The sequence below is a fragment of the Oncorhynchus tshawytscha genome, linkage group LG21, assembly GCF_018296145.1.
Source record: "Oncorhynchus tshawytscha isolate Ot180627B linkage group LG21, Otsh_v2.0, whole genome shotgun sequence".
Taxonomy (NCBI): Eukaryota; Metazoa; Chordata; class Actinopteri; order Salmoniformes; family Salmonidae; genus Oncorhynchus; species Oncorhynchus tshawytscha.
The window spans coordinates 9,056,508-9,073,291 of NC_056449.1; the positions used below are offsets into that span (position 1 = coordinate 9,056,508).

General features: G+C 43.8%; 1 protein-coding gene across 1 annotated transcript in view; it reads left to right on the plus strand.

The window, feature by feature from the left end:
• The window catches only part of drp2 (dystrophin related protein 2), a 178,459-nt gene extending 161,978 nt beyond the window's left edge, over positions 1-16,481 (plus strand). The window contains exons 19-24 of the mRNA XM_042303053.1: positions 1,520-1,585; positions 3,481-3,630; positions 11,233-11,482; positions 12,483-12,600; positions 12,809-12,898; positions 13,512-16,481. Coding sequence (XP_042158987.1) covers positions 1,520-1,585; positions 3,481-3,630; positions 11,233-11,482; positions 12,483-12,600; positions 12,809-12,898; positions 13,512-13,531 — 694 coding nt within the window. The 3' untranslated portion in view covers positions 13,532-16,481. The remainder of the gene's footprint in view (positions 1-1,519; positions 1,586-3,480; positions 3,631-11,232; positions 11,483-12,482; positions 12,601-12,808; positions 12,899-13,511) is intronic.
• Positions 16,482-16,784: the final 303 nt, after the last annotated feature.

Sequence of the window (16,784 nt, forward strand, 5' to 3'; positions counted from 1 at the left end):
GAGTGTTTGTCTGTCCATTCAGTCAAATGAGGGGTGTTCATGTTAATCCAGGTTAATAATATTGTGTCCCAGAGGAAGATTGTGGTTATTTGATGTTTTGGTTGCCTCTTAAGGGACAGATTTTCTGGCGTACCCCACACACATGCACCGAGGTGCCAGTGGATAGCTCTCCTTTCATCATAAGTACAGACTCCAGTTCTGAGAGAGGAATGGAGAGAGGGAGGGGTAGAGGGAGAGGCAAGTGGAGGGAGAGAGATGGCCTGGGGATGCGAGGGAGGGAGCGAGAGAGAACACTCCACATAGGACTCTTATAGGAATTGACTCACTCACAAATTCCCTCATCTTCATGACTGCCAAGTCTACGGCTCTCACACGAAATACACACATGCGCACGTTCATACACACAGTCTCATTCTCACAGTTTCACACACAACTCACATACAGATTCACACACACACACACACACACACACACACACACACACACACACACACACACACACACACACACACACACACACACACACACACACACACACACACACACACACACACACACACACACACACACACACTCACACATTTACAACCATGCGACCGAACCTTGCACCCCTTTCACCCTCCAGTCCCCTTGGGGGTTAGTGACCTTCTCCATCCCCTCCTGCTGTAGTCCCTAGCTGGGGTGCGGGTCACTCTCCTCTCTACCCTGCCTTCTGGTCCTATGAATGAATGACCTGACTGATTGAATAAAGGGCTGTCAGCCATAGAGGCCAGGTCTGGCCACAGTGAGAGTGGATGTCCTGTACCCTCTCTTTCTTGGTGGAAGGGGCATAAGGATGCAATATGGATCCCTCTGACAAGCGTCAATCCATTCTCCTCCTTCTTTCCTGTCCCTCCAGCCGTCCATTAGTAAATTAGTTTTGGTGGTGGTGGTGGTTAGCGTGTGTGTGTGAGTGTGTGTGTTTGGGGAGCTGGAGTAGCATGAGGCACTTAGCACATTTCATTAGTATCTCTGGCGGAGTCTGTACGTGTCTGATGGTTCCAACACAGCGCTCCTGGCAGCTCCCTCAGAAGGCCATTCCCACTGCTGAGAGAGTGAAGTGCGCTAAAAGCAAACTTCTCCCTATTCAGCTGCCTAGTAAAACGGGAGGAGGAGATGACAGTTTGTAGCAGTGTGGGAGCTGTCCATAGTGCTGAAAAAGTTAGTCCCTATCCATGCTGCTGAACTGCCAATCATCTCATCCACATTGTAACAGGGTAGAAGGAGAAGAGCAGCGTGGGAGCTGTCCATGGTGCTGAAAAGTTACAGCCCCTACTCATGGTGCTGAACTGCCAATCGTCTCAAACCCATTGTAACAGGGTAGAAGGAGAAGAGCTGTGTGGTAGCTGTTCGTGGTGCTGAAATACCGCACTACAGCGCTGTACTGAATAGCTCTTCTTGGAAGGGAAAACCTCTCCTCTTTCAAAAGATCTCTCTCTCTCTCTCTGTGTGTATGTGTGTGTGTTTTCCTGTGGTCCAGGTTGGCGGAGATGGAGAACCAGAATTGTTCCTTCTTCACGGATAGTCTGTCGCCTGATGAGAGTCTGTGAGTACACTGCCACCTCCTCCACACACTGAACCCTTTCATTACAGCCGAGGCCCTGCTCTGAAATATGTAGTGTGTGTGTGCGTGCGTGTGTGTGTGTGTGTGTGTGTGTGTGGTGTGTGTGTGTGTATGTGTGTGTGTGTGTCGGCATGTGTGTACCTGTGTGTATGCTCCTGTGTGTGTGTGTGCACACACATTCAGGGGAGGCTGGGCAATCACATAAAGAAATCAGTAAGTTAATGAAAATGACCCATGGCAATGCATACTCCCCCTTCATCATATAAAAGTCTTTGTGATTAAAGACTGTGGCAGTGGGAACAAATAGAAAGGGCTGCTGCACAGGAGACCAGAGGAAGAGGAGAGGGTGGCTGAAACAAAAACTGGAGGGTGGGGGAAGAAGGGGGGGGTGAGTAGTAGCTTTGGTTGAATCAATCAGGTGAACCCCTCACTAAGGAATGCTATAAACCAACTCAATTCATGAAAGGGCTTGGTCGCTGAGGTGTTGGCCCTGATCAAAGGCTTTGGCTGAGAGAGAGGGAGAGAGAGAGAAAGAGAGAGAGATTACATATATATATATGAGTGTGTGTGTGTGTGTGTGTGTGTGTGTGTGTGTGTGTGTGTGTGTGTGTGTGTGTGTGTGTGTGTGTGTGTGTGTGTGTGTGTGTGTGTGTGAGGGAGTGTGTCGGCATGTGTGTAGGGTATGTCGGCATATATAGGGTTTTGGGGGTGAGACAAGTGTGTGTGTTTTCATGATGCGCACTCACTTACTGCTGTAAAAAAAATGCATTTTCCAACCAAGGTAGTGGCCTTGATCAAAGGGTTTACTGTGTGTGTTTTCGTGTCTAGAGAAATAGTGAGAGAGTGTTTGTATTTACGTGTGTGTGTATTCATCTGTGTCTTTGTTCAAGTCAGTGTATGTATTCATTTCTGTGAATACGTGTGGGTGTGTTCCTGTCTGCGTGTGTGTCTGTGTGTGAGTTTGTGTGTGTGTGTGTGTGTGTGTGTGTGTGTGTGTGTGTGTATGTGCACATGTGTATTTGCTAAATAGAGAGGGTAATGGCATGGTGTGTGAGGCTGCTAGTTTAATGTGACTGTTTGTATAGTTGCTCAGTGTGCTGCTGCCTGCGAGTTCTTGGCTGTGTGTCTCTGTGCTGTTGGAAGACTATTCCCTTTGCCACCGTGGCTATGTGTGTCGCAAGTGTTTTGGGTGCTGTGTTCTTATCAGTAGGGCTACTACTCTGTCTCTGCTGCTGAGTCTCCTCTTTCTTATGCCACTACTTTTTCATAGAATTTCTTAAAGACTGTCTTAAATTTCTTGACTGTCTTGAATTTCTTAAGACTGTCTTGAATTTCTTAAGACTGCCGGTGTGCTTGTGCTGATGTGCGTCTATCCTGCCGGTGTGTCTGTTGCTGTCCGCGCGTCTGTTGCTGTGTGTGTGTGTCTGTTGCTCTCTGTGTGTCTGTTGCTCTCCGTGTGTCTGTTGCTGTCATTGTGTCTGGTGCTGTCAGTGTGTCTGGTGCTGTCCGTGTGTCTGTTGCTGTCATTGTGTCTGGTGCTGTCAGTGTGTCTGGTGCTGTCCGTGTGTCTGTTGCTGTCATTGTGTCTGGTGCTGTCAGTGTGTATGGTGCTGTCCGTGTGTCTGGTGCGTGCTGTCCGTGTGTCTGTTGCTGTCAGTGTGTCAGTACTGCTCTTCTATACCCATGTGTCTGTGACACTTTGCTACTGCTTTGTTGCCTGTGCTGCTGTGTGGCTGTGCTGTCTGTCTGCTCTGTACCAGTGTGTCAATGGCTCGGTGCTGCTCTGTGCTTTTCCTGTCCTGTGCCGTCTTGTCTGTGGCTGTGCTGCGGCTCAGTGTGCTGAGTGTCTCCTTTGCTGTGTTATGTGGGGGACTCAGGGATGAAGATCAGTACCTCCTGCGTCACTCCAGCCCCGGCACCCTGGACCAGGACTCCCCCAGCGGACAGCAGATGCTGCTGATCCACCTGGACTGTCAGGACAAGGACGAGCTGCAGAGAACGCTAGCCCGTCTGGAGAATGAGAACCGGTGAGAAAACATAACCTTTAGGTTTTAGAACCGTTTGGTCTTATAATCTTTAGAACTGGAACCTTTCGGCCTCATTTCAGTCCTATAATCTTTTGGTCTTAGAACCTTTAGGACCTATAACCTTTTGGTCTTAGAACCTTTAGGACCTATAACCTTTTTGGTCGTAGAACCTTTAGGACTTAGAGCTGTTAGGTCTTGGAAGCTTACAGGGCCACTACCAAGGCCATCATAATCAATTATATTATGCTTCTGGCACCAAATGTGAGAACTACACATTGGTAGTGGATGACATGAGTGCCGCCAGACAAGGTTAAGCGCTTTGAGACCTAGTTAAAAGTGCTATGTAAATGTAACCATTGTTATTATGATCATAGTTTACAATGCCCTTCCCAAGTCATAAACACACCACACACAGACTACAAAGTGCACCTGTTAAAGCAGTGGCCCATAAAAGACCCAGCTTTTTCATGTCCTCAAAGCGTCCACATAATCACAACACAACTGGAACACTGCTGGGAGTTTATTGACCAATATCAGCAATACAATCAACACCCAAACATGTCAGAGAGTAAGCATGGAGAACCAACTCCCAAAAGAAAACCAGACTCCTCGATGCACATAAACAATTTATGCTTTTCACCATCGGGAATAAGTGCAGAAACTGATTTGCTAAAGTCGATAAATTATAAACTGGGCATACATGATCTAATCAGTAAAGATACAGTGCGTTCTGAAAGTAAGACTCCTTGACTTTTTCCACATTTTGTAACGTTACAGCCTTATTTTAAAATGGATAAAGCAAAACAATAAAAGCTTTATTTACATAAGTATTCAGACCCTTTGCTATGAGACACGAAATTGAGATCAGGGGCATCCTGTTTTCCATTGATCATCCTTGAAATGTTTCTACAACTTGATCTGTGGTAAATTCAATTGATTGGACATGATTTGGAAAGGCACACACCTGTCTATATAAGGTCCCACAGTTGACAGTGCATGTCAGTGCAGAAACCAAGCCATGAGGTCGAAGGAATTGTCCGTAGAGCTCCGAGACAGGATTGTGTTCGAGGCACAGATCTGGAGAAGGGTACCAAAACATTTCTGCAGCATTGACTTGAGCCTGGACTTGAACCCGATTGAACATCTCTGGAGAGACCTGAAAATAGCTGTTAAGCAACGCTCCCCATCCAACCTCCAAGAATGGGAGAAACTCCCCAAATAAAGGTGTGCCAAGCTTGTAGCGTCATACCCAAGAAGACTCAAGGCTGTAGTCACTGCTAAAGGTGCTTTAACAAAGTACTGAGTAAGGAGTCTGAATACTTATGTAAATGTGATATTTCAGTTTTTTAAAGTTTCTAAAAACCTGTTTTTGCTTTGTCATTATGGGGTACTGTGTGTAGATTGATGAGGGGAAAAAACAATTTAATAAATTTTAGAATACGGCTGTAACGTAACAAAATGTGGAAAAAGTCAAGGGTCTGCATAGTTTCTGAATGCATTGTAACTGTATATAATACAATTGAGGTGAGGGCGTTGGAAATTATTTTGTCGGTTAATCTGCTTCTGTTCTGTGAGTGGCACTGTTTGCTCTTTTTGAAGGGTGTGTCCCGGTCTCTCGGGGACCGTGGAATCTGGGGGCATGGGGGTGGTCAGCCGGTCACCGGGACGACAACCCAACTTGGGATGGGGGGAGGTTTTAGCAGGTGGAATAGTGGAGAACAATTGAAGGTTTACTTAGTAGCAATGCAAATATCATGGTACAGCTATATGGCCACTCAACCATCATGGTACTTTTTAATGGTAGGTTACAAACATATATTATGATAAATATTATTGAAACTTGTATTTCGTTATGATAAATGTTGAAATAAGTATAGCCAGTTATAATTGTAATGGCTTAGCAGATTGTATTTACCTGGCTAAAAGAGAAGTAATATAATATCTATTATTTACAGGAAACTCATTCAGCAATTTTAGACGAAGTTGTGTGGAGAAAGGACTGGGGAGTGCGAAATACTTCTCCTTTGAGCAACTCAAAAGGGGTGATGATCTTAATTTTGATCAGAATATGCAAATTGTCCATACAGATCCGCAAGGTAGATGGATGATTTTAAATATGTTGCTGGACCATAAACAGATTTGTCTCATTACAGTCCAAATAATGATGATCCACACTTCTTTGTAAATATATATGTAACGGCAGATTTCCTCCTCTTCATCTGAAGACCAAAACGCAGCATGGTAAGTGTCCATATCGTTTATTATAAAACATAAACTGAACACTAAAAAACAATACATGTGAACATGAACAAAAACCAAACCGAAACAGTCCCGTGTGGTGACAGACACGGAAACAAACACCCACAAACCAACAGTGAAACCCAGGCTACCTAAGTATGATTCTCAATCAGAGACAACTAACGACACCTGCCTCTGATTGAGAACCATACTAGGGGCGAAACAGAAACCAAACATAGAAACACAAAACATAGACTGCCCACCCCAACTCACGCCCTGACCATACTAAATAAAGACAAAACAAAGGAAATAAAGGTCAGAACGTGACAATATATAATAATTTATAAAACCTACAAGCAATACAATACTATGATAGAGGGAGACTATAATACGGTTTTAAATACCTCAATGGGCTGTAAAGGAAATCACACTACAAACTATCACCCTCATGCACTTTAGGAAAATCACAAATATCATGGATACATTGAAACTAGTGGATATATGAAGGCTTAAATACCCAGACCCAGTGAGATATACATGGTGGAGGCTCAATCATGCTAGTCGTCTTGACTACCTTCTTATGTAATTCTCGCTGGCACCAGAAGTTTAAAAATGGTTGCTAGGGGACAGAATGTGGTTGAACCGTCAAATAATTGGCATGTACATTACTCTTACAGAATTTCCACGCATGTGAGGATATTGCACATTTTATCAAAGCCTATTGAATGATAACTTGTTTTTTTTAACTAGGGCAGAAGAATTTATAACAGACTTTTTGTATGGGATACTTTTAAATGTGCCTTTAGAGGCCATGCAATTCACTACTCATCTCTAAAACAACAGCAATTTAGGTCAAAAGAGTCCATATTAACAAAGGAAATAGAAGGACTAACAATACAGATGAATAGCAATAAAGCTTTACCATAGAGGCACAGAATACGTTAAAGGAAAAACAAAAAGAAATGGAGGAAATTATTCAAGAAAGAGCAAAATAATGCGAACTGTATGGAATATGGAGAAAAATGCACCAAATTATTTTTGAATCTTAAACATAGAAATGCTACCGAAAATGATTTACTGGAACTTGATTTACTGAAAGCGGAGTACTTGAAGCATATGTTTTCCTTTCAGTCTCCTCCATCTCCAATAACCAAAGATATGGATTTTATGGATTTTTTTTCTATTAACAAGATCAAATGAACAGCCTTACAGAAAGACTAATGTGAAGGTCAAATTACAGAGGAGAAACGTCTTGATGCAATTAAGTCTGTGAAAACTCCAGGGCTGGATGGCATACCAGTTGAGGTATACCAAACATTTTTTGATGTACTCAGAGGACCGTTATTCACATGTTTTAACCACTCACATAACAAATGCTAAATGATCAGATACTCAACAAAAGGTTCTGAATTCATTATTACTGAAACAGGACCCAAGTGGTAAATATAAAGATCCAGTCCATAAAAAAAAAATTGGAGGCAAAATTCAAGGCTCATAGAATAAAAAAATTATTGTCGGATATTATTCATCCTAATCAAGCAGGTTTTTTTACATGGATGATACATTGGAGATTATATAAGACAAGTACGGGACACAATAGAAAACCGGGCCTGGTATTCATAGCTGAATTTGAAAAGGCTTTTGATAAAGTACGACTGGAATTTATACATAACATTTTGGAGAATCTCTTGTAATCTCAATGGGTTAAAGTTATGTAATAGTAACCCTATGCCTAAAATAGTCAATAATGGCTACTTCTTCGATAGTATAAAACTGTCAAGAAGAGTAAAACAAGGTTGTCCATTATCCACATATCTACTGTATTTATTATGGCCATTGAAATGTTAGCTGTTAAAAATCAGATCCAACAGTAATATCAAGGAGCTAGAAATCCAGGGCTTAAAAACAGTGTCATTCTACGCTGATGAGTCATGTTTTCTTTTAAATCCACAATTTGGATCCCAGCACAGCCTCATCGACGATCTAGATACTTGTTCTAACCTCTCTGAATTACAACCAAATTCTGATAAGTGTACTATATTAAGTAGTATGTAAACAAAGCCAAAATTTGATAGAAGATTGCCTTTTCCCATCCACTTAATTTGACATCAGAGGCAACCTTCATAGGTGTGATTCATCTGAATTATTATCTTTTTTGTATTTTCTGCATGTCCCTGACCTTTTGGCCAGCACACACACACACACACATGCACACACACACACACACACACACATGCGCACACACGCGCACACACACGCACACGCACACACACACACACACACACACACACACACACACACACACACACACACACACACACACACACACACACACACACACACACACACACACACACACACACACACACACGCTTTCCTTCTGTCCTTGGTGAATAATACGTTAATGATGCTAGATTAATACCATAGATACACACAGCCCTTGGATGTCTGAAACCTTGACCCAGTTTGGTATTATTTCTGTTTTTCCCATTTTATGATGAGGTATATCCCTGTGTGTTCCTCATCTAGCACTAGGAGTTGTCCTCCTTTATTCTAATTGGCCTATAGGACCCCAGGTCATATGTTGTAAACTGGGCTTGACCTCCAAAAATCTGACAAAAACATGTTTGCTCACCGTGAGTGTGGAGGTTGTGACTGTCTACTTTGTAAGAATGCTCCTGTGGTGGAATTAGTACCGTCATCCCATGCCTCAACTGTCTTTGCTCTGGGAAAATTGTTAAGGACATAGAATACCACACAATACCGCTGCTCTGAATTTTTTTATTTTTTTATTGTCTGTGTGAATTTGATAGAGACAGGCAGTCTGTCTCCATAGAGACAGAAATAGATTATGAGCTGTGAAAGTTAATCCACAGAGTTCGTCTTTTTGTCAAACTTGAGTTAACTTCGACCAACAGTTCAATGAAATCGCAACCCAATTAAATATCTGTTTGCATACAGTGTATATTATGTTTAGTGATTGTTAACACAAATTCGTACCATGTCTGGTGATAATTATCTGCTCATAATTTGAGTTGACAATGAACATATGCTCAATGAGCAGACAGTGAACATAAGGACTATGAACAGACAGTGAACATAAGGACTATGAACAGACAGTGAACATACGGACTATGAGCAGACAGTGAACATACGGACTATGAGCAGACAGTGAACATATGGACTATGAGCAGACAGTGAACATATGCACATTAAGCAGACAGTGAACATAAGGACTATGAGTAGACAGTGAACATATGCACATTAAGCAGACAGTGAACATACGGACTATGAGCAGACAGTGAACATACGGACTATGAGCAGACAGTGAACATATGGACTATGAGAAGACAGTGAACATATGCACATTAAGCAGACAGTGAACATAAGGACTATGAGTAGACAGTGAACATATGGACTATGAGCAGACAGTGAACATATGGACTATGAGCAAACAGTGAGCATATGGACTATGAGCATATGGACTATGAGCAGACAGTGAGCATATGGACTATGAGCAGACAGTGAACATATGGACTATGAGCAGACAGTGAACAACATATGGACTATGAGCAGACAGTGAACACATGAACTATGAGCATATGGACTATGAGCATATGGACTATGAGCAGACAGTGAACAACATATGGACTATGAGCAGACAGTGAACATATAGACTATGAGCATATGGACTATGAGCAGACAGTGAACATATGGACTATGAGCAGACAGTGAACATATGGACTATGAGCAGACAGTGAACATATGGACTATGAGCATATGGACTATGAACAGACAGTAAACATATGGACTATGAGCAGACAATGAACAACATATAGACCATGAGCAGACAGTGAACAACATATGGACTATGAGCAGACAGTGAACAACATATGGACTATGAGCAGACAGTGAACAACATATGGACTATGAGCAGACAGTAAACATATGGACTATGAGCAGACAGTAAACATATGGACTATGAGCATATGGACTATGAGCAGACAGTGAGCATATGGACTATGAGCAGACAGTGAACATATGGACTATGAGCAGACAGTGAACAACATATGGACTATGAGCAGACAGTGAACACATGAACTATGAGCATATGGACTATGAGCATATGGACTATGAGCAGACAGTGAACAACATATGGACTATGAGCAGACAGTGAACATATAGACTATGAGCATATGGACTATGAGCAGACAGTGAACATATGGACTATGAGCAGACAGTGAACATATGGACTATGAGCAGACAGTGAACATATGGACTATGAGCATATGGACTATGAACAGACAGTAAACATATGGACTATGAGCAGACAGTGAACAACATATAGACCATGAGCAGACAGTGAACAACATATGGACTATGAGCAGACAGTGAACAACATATGGACTATGAGCAGACAGTAAACATATGGACTATGAGCAGACAGTAAACATATGGACTATGAGCAGACAGTAAACATATGGACTATGAGCAGACAGTAAACATATGGACTATGAGCAGACAGTGAACATATGGACTATGAGCATATGGACTATGAGCAGACAGTAAACATATGGACTATGAGCAGACAGTAAACGTATGGACTATGAGCAGACAGTGAACATATGGACTATGAGCATATGGACTATGAGCAGACAGTAAACATATGGGCTATGAGCAGACAGTGAACAACATATAGACTATGAGCAGACAGTGAACATATGGACTATGAGCAGACAGTAAACATATGGACTATGAGCAGACAGTAAACATATGGACTATGAGCAGACAGTAAACATATGGACTATGAGCAGACAGTAAACATATGGACTATGAGCAGACAGTAAACATATGGACTATGAGCAGACAGTGAACATATGGACTATGAGCATATGGACTATGAGCAGACAGTAAACATATGGACTATGAGCAGACAGTGAACAACATATAGACTATGAGCAGACAGTAAACATATGGACTATGAGCAGACAGTAAACATATGGACTATGAGCAGACAGTAAACATATGGACTATGAGCAGACAGTGAACATATGTACTATGAGCATATGGACTATGAGCAGACAGTAAACATATGGACTATGAGCAGACAGTGAACAACATATAGACTATGAGCAGACAGTAAACATATGGACTATGAGCAGACAGTAAACATATGGACTATGAGCAGACAGTGAACAACATATAGACTATGAGCAGACAGTGAACAACATATGGACGCTTTAGCAGACATCTCACAGCATTTACTATCATAGCTTATTGTGGCCAGTGTGTGTGTCAGTGAAACTCCCAGCTCTTTAAAATGCTGTTTGCTGATGTCCTCTCTGTCCTCCCTCCTATTCCCAGGGTGCTGCAGGGGGAGTGGCGGCGACTGAAGTGGAGGCATGAGGAGGCGGCGGCCGTGCCCCAGCTGACGGAGGGGGGTGAGGGGTGTCCGGGATCGCCCACAGGGGGCCAGCAGGACGAGGAGCTCCTGGCTGAGGCGAGGGTCCTTCGGCAGCACAAGACTCGCCTAGAGACACGAATGCAGATCCTGGAGGACCACAACAAACAGTTGGAGTCCCAGCTGCAGAGGCTACGAGAGTTATTGCTGCAGGTAGGGAGGGAGGAAGGAGAAACAATTGGAAAGTGGTAAGAAAGATGAAGGAAAGAAAGAAAAGATGGGTTGGAAAAGAGGGGAGGGAGGGGTGGGGTAGAGAACATCTCTAGTAAATAGAAAAAGACTAATGACTTAAACTGCAGGTATAGAGACAGGAAGGGGGATAGATACCACGAGAGACAGAGGGAAATACCCACGGTAAGGAGAGAAAGAGAGAGGGGGATAGACTCAAGAGGGATTAAGAAGCAGAATGATATGGGACTGACACTAAACAGAAGAGAGAAAGGGGAATAGCAAAGATAGTGGCTGGATTGAGAGAAAATATGACACCGCTGTTGAGGAATATGAATGTGCAAATGAGGAATAGAGAGGGGGAGAGGAAGGAATGAAAGCTAATTTGTACTGCTGCACTAGGGGAGAGAGAGAAAGAGAGAGTGACAGAAAGACATTTCCTCACGTGAAAAGACTTTGCAAATTGGGAATAGAGAGAGGAGATTGAAAGAGAGACTGATTTAGTGGAAAGAGGGGAATGGGAAGAGAGGGACAGAATACCAAACATTCTAAAAAATATATAGTTTAACTTCCTGTACACTTCTATGAACCTCCCAACCATATAACGCATTTCAATATCTTCCTAAGAAATAATCCTGCACATACGCTCTTTATATGAGTCTGTTTATCGTTCCAACATGAAGTGATGGAACAGGGAAAGTGGTGGAGTGGGGGTGGGTAGTCGACTCGGTGTCAACCGTCAACCTCTGTTTTCATCTCTGTAGAAAGTAGATCTTCGTTTGTTCATCATGGAACTAGGTCTGAATCCCCAGCCAACGCAGCCTTCAGTTTCACTGGAACACTTTGACTTATTTAGTGCATCTACAGTACATGTTTACTGTATCCTTCAACCCCAACACGTTCTAAGACACATTTGTGCTTTTCTGAAGTAGCTGTCAAAAGGAGAATTCTGTTGGGATTGATGACACTATTTATTTTCCAACAGCCCAAAGATGATTCGGAGGCCAACGGATCGGAACCTTCATCCCTGTCATCTCCGGTGTCAGGGGGAGGCCGTCAGGGGGACGGACCCAGTAGAGAGACCACAGACACAGAGGCCGCGGGTGAGCTACTAAGACAAACATTCCCAAATAGTAGGTCAGGTCTCACTGGTGGGGTGCAAGTTCCAAGAAATACCTCCTGGATTAATGACTGAAAAAAAACATTGTTTTGCTCATTCTGTGGGCCACAACAACATTAGTTCAGACAGAATGGAATGATCGAGTGTTCCGTTGTCGCTCATCTCTCTCTGTGTGATGCTGTGTGTGCCAGGAGATGGAGATGAGGATCATGAACAGGACACGGTGCAGCAGCTGCAGGAGGTCATAGAGCAGCTGAGAAACGTCTTCCCTTCAGAACCTGGTGAGCCTCGGACCCTACAGACCTGAGACAGAGAACCAGAACCACGAACCTGATGAAGACACACATAGATTTTTCCTGTGGGGGTCTCAGGGTTATATCGTAATTCTGTATGAAGTACTGTATACATGCCCCAGTTGGTAGAGCATGGCACTTGCAATGCCAGGGTTGTGGGTTCGATTCCCATTGGGGACCAGTATGAAAAAAGCATGAAAATGCATGAACTCACTACTGTAATTTGATCTGGATAAGAGCATCTGCCAAATGGCTCAAATGTTGTTATTTTTTAAACTAAAATGAGACTTTGAAATGAACTTTGAAGACAGCGATACAAAATGACCTTGAACAGAGGCGGAAACAAGATAAGGAATGTCTGAGGAGTGTCTAGAAAGATGAGCTACAAAAGTTATTATCTCAGTGGGGAACTACAATATAGGTGCCTGATTCATTGCCTTTAATACCTATTGGGCCTCAAGGCTACCAGAGTAAAGGTCAATCCAGTGTTTCTACAGCCAAACCCTCATCTGTTAGTACAGATTTGGCTATTCTGCATGTGTTCTAAAACACATCATCTTCACTCTTAATGGACACTTTCTATTCCTCTCTCCTCTTCCAGGAGCAACGTCACTCATCTAACCCAGGGCGGGGCCTGGAGTGCAGAGTGATGCCTGATTGGATGCCTGATGGCCCGTGCCCCATATAGCTGCCGTCAGAGAGCTAACCCCTCTCCCTCACCCCTGTGGGAGCCAAAGGCTAACGGCTAATGCCAACGTCCAGGACCAGCCACGCACTATGCTAACAAGCTAAGGCTAATGGATAATGTTAGCGGTGCAGCCAGACACTGTGTTAACCAGCTAAGGAAGCTAACGGCTAACGCTAGCAGCCCAGCCAAGACACTGTGCTAACCAGCGTCTGTGTAGTTGCCCGAAGGTGTGAAGCCTTATATCTGTACAGCACAAGGACATTCCACGAAAATGACTTTGACACAATGCAAAAACGGTTGGGGATTTTCCCCATGTTTTGTTCTGTCCGAGTGCCAGTAACTGTGTGCTCCTCTCAGTATGTATGTGTGTTTTCCTTATTCCCCCCAATGCGTTTCAAACTTCTCTTTTTTTTATGGGGCGTTCATGTGCATCACTGTTGATTTGGGCCAGGCTGGCTGCATTTCACGCGGCTGTGATTGGGTGGCTGCGGCAGCCGTACCCCGAGCAGAACAGAGCAGATTACCGGGTAGCCAGCGGGACCCACAACGAGCTTATTGACACTGTGGGACTGACACATCATCAGTAAAACCCAATGATTTATTTAAGACAGCCAAAGTGCCCCCCAGGCCAGGCAGCCCTGCTTCTGTGCACTGTGAGTTTCACTGCTTCCATCACACGCAGCACACAGACACACGTACGCATTGTTTCATATGAACGCTCATTCTGTACTAACACACATTCATATCAACATTCATATCACACAGGAATACAAAAAACAGACACACACACACACACAGCCACACACACGCTTACACCCACAGCCACGAGCAGTGGAGCGAGATAGGCTGTGAATACGCCTCGTAGTGTTCAGAAAGAGGGTCTCGAGTCGAGGCTAATTTGTATCATGCCTAAGTGTGTTTATCTGAGAAAGCGTCTAGCGTTAAATGCCGGGCCCTCCACTGTGGACTCTGGCTCCTCTCTCCCACTGTGCACAGATGGGGAGGCAGGGTGCCCAAGCCCCCCCATCATCTCCAAGGACACTAGGAAGGATTGACCACATTAACCCAGCGGCCCAATTCCAAATCAACTCTTAGCCCTTTCTACATGGCACATCATCTGAAACGATCAGATAAGCAATATGCTAATAACTTCACTTTTCCCTCTGCTGGGTGGAAGGCTCACCATATTTCTTCCATAAACATTTTCAGGGGTACACAAATGCCTAGGATAGTAGGAGCTAGACTCTGATACGGGGTTGGGCTACCATCACACCAGGATCATGTGACAATCCAGGCAGAGGACAGTCTATTTGCCTTAAACCCAAACAGAGCCCGTCACGGTCTAATACGTGTGTTTTCATGCTGCTACCTGAAACATTATTGAATGGAGTTGGCCCTGGCTCCCGCTTTCCCTCTCTTCTTTTCTCTTTTTATGCTTGTGGCCAGATGTTAAAGTACTGGCTCAGTGTGTTCACTCAGCGTTTTCACAATCAGAGGACAAGATTGGATCAGTGGGGTGTTGTGGGTGGATGTGGATTTCATCCAAGGTGAGATTCGGTTTAGGGGTCTGGGGCATTTTGCATTGTATTTGTGGATTTAGAGAGGCTTTAAGAGTATGGAAAGGGAAGACAGTGGGAATTCACAGCGCTAGAGCGGCCTAGCACCTGAGAGACTAGTTAGAAAAGGCCGGGGTCAAATAGGGTTTTTTGGAGGCGTGGAGGGAGGACGGAAGGGAGGTGGAAGGGAGGCTCGGAGGGAGGTGGAAGGGAGGCTCGGAGGGGGTGGAGATCTGAGAGACAAGAGAAAGAAATGGTCCGTTTATCACTCCTGGGCTGAGCTGAAAGGAGCGATCCACTATGATGTGCTTGCCACAGCAAATCTCCAGAAAGAGACAGACAGGAGGCAAGTTATTTCCTGGGAAAGAGGAAAGATGCTCTGGGTTTATTATGTAGCATACCACTTCCATAACCATAAAGTTATTACACCCACATTCGCAGGGAGACATGATGCGAATGGTTTCAAATAATCCAGAGAACGTCCTGACCTTATTGGCCAAGAACAAGATGTGTTTGAATCCCATCTCGGTATTCGTTAGGCTTTATCCCCTCCAGGCGCCAACGTTCACATTTGACATCGTTGAGCGCCGCTGTGCCTGCCTTGTTTGTTTTGATGCCGTTGCTAGGGAACTGTCCCCCAAGGACACGGCGCTGCAGGTCGTGAGTCGGCAAGGTGGGGCGCCGTCCATAATGGAAATGCTAATAACCATATGGGGAAGAGAGAGTGCCTCGTTTCCATACCTCCCCCTGTCCTCCCCCACCTTAATGAGGCCTGCCACTGTTTAGTGTTTAGCTGGCATACAGTAGATAGTCGTTATCATCTGTTCTACCTTTTTCAAGCGCTGACATGCACCGGCATCCTTTCTTACTTAACATGTCAGGATCCAGGAACAAAGAAGTTCTCGAGTGGGAGAAAAAAAACATCCAACACAAAGAAATGTTAACTCTTTAATGTTATACATCTCATTACACCTTGATGAGCCACCCTGAACATAGAGTACTTGAGGCTATGACTATATGCAGGAGCGGCCACATCGCATCTCTGTGTGTGAAATAATGCATCTATTGCTGGGGGAAGAGGTTAGGCCTAGAAACCAAAAGGAACTACCCATAGGTCCTGTAGACCTATAGAAATGTTTTGTGTATTTTGGACGATAGTGAGGTATGAGAGGCAAGGTGGAATTAATGTTTACACCACTGTGGCATGCAGTTTGTCAGACAGAACTACAGTTGAAGTCGGCAGTTTACCTACACTTAGGTTGGAGTCATTAAAACTAGTTTTGCAACCACTCCACAAATGTCTTGTTAACAAACTATAGTTTTGGCAAGTCGGTTAGGACATCTACTTTGTGCATGACACAAGTCATTTTTCCAGAAGTTTTTTCCAGACAGATTATTTCACTTATAATTCACTGTATCACAATTTCAGTCAGTCAGAAGTTTACATAGACTAAGTTGACTGTGCCTTTAACCAGCTTGGAAAATTCCAGAAAATAATGTCATGGCCTAAGAAGTTTCTGATAGGCTAATTGACATCATTTGAGTCAATTGGAGGTGTACCTGTGGATGTATTTTAAGGCCTACCTTCAAACTCAGTGCCTCTTGGCTTGACATCGTGGGAAAATCAAAA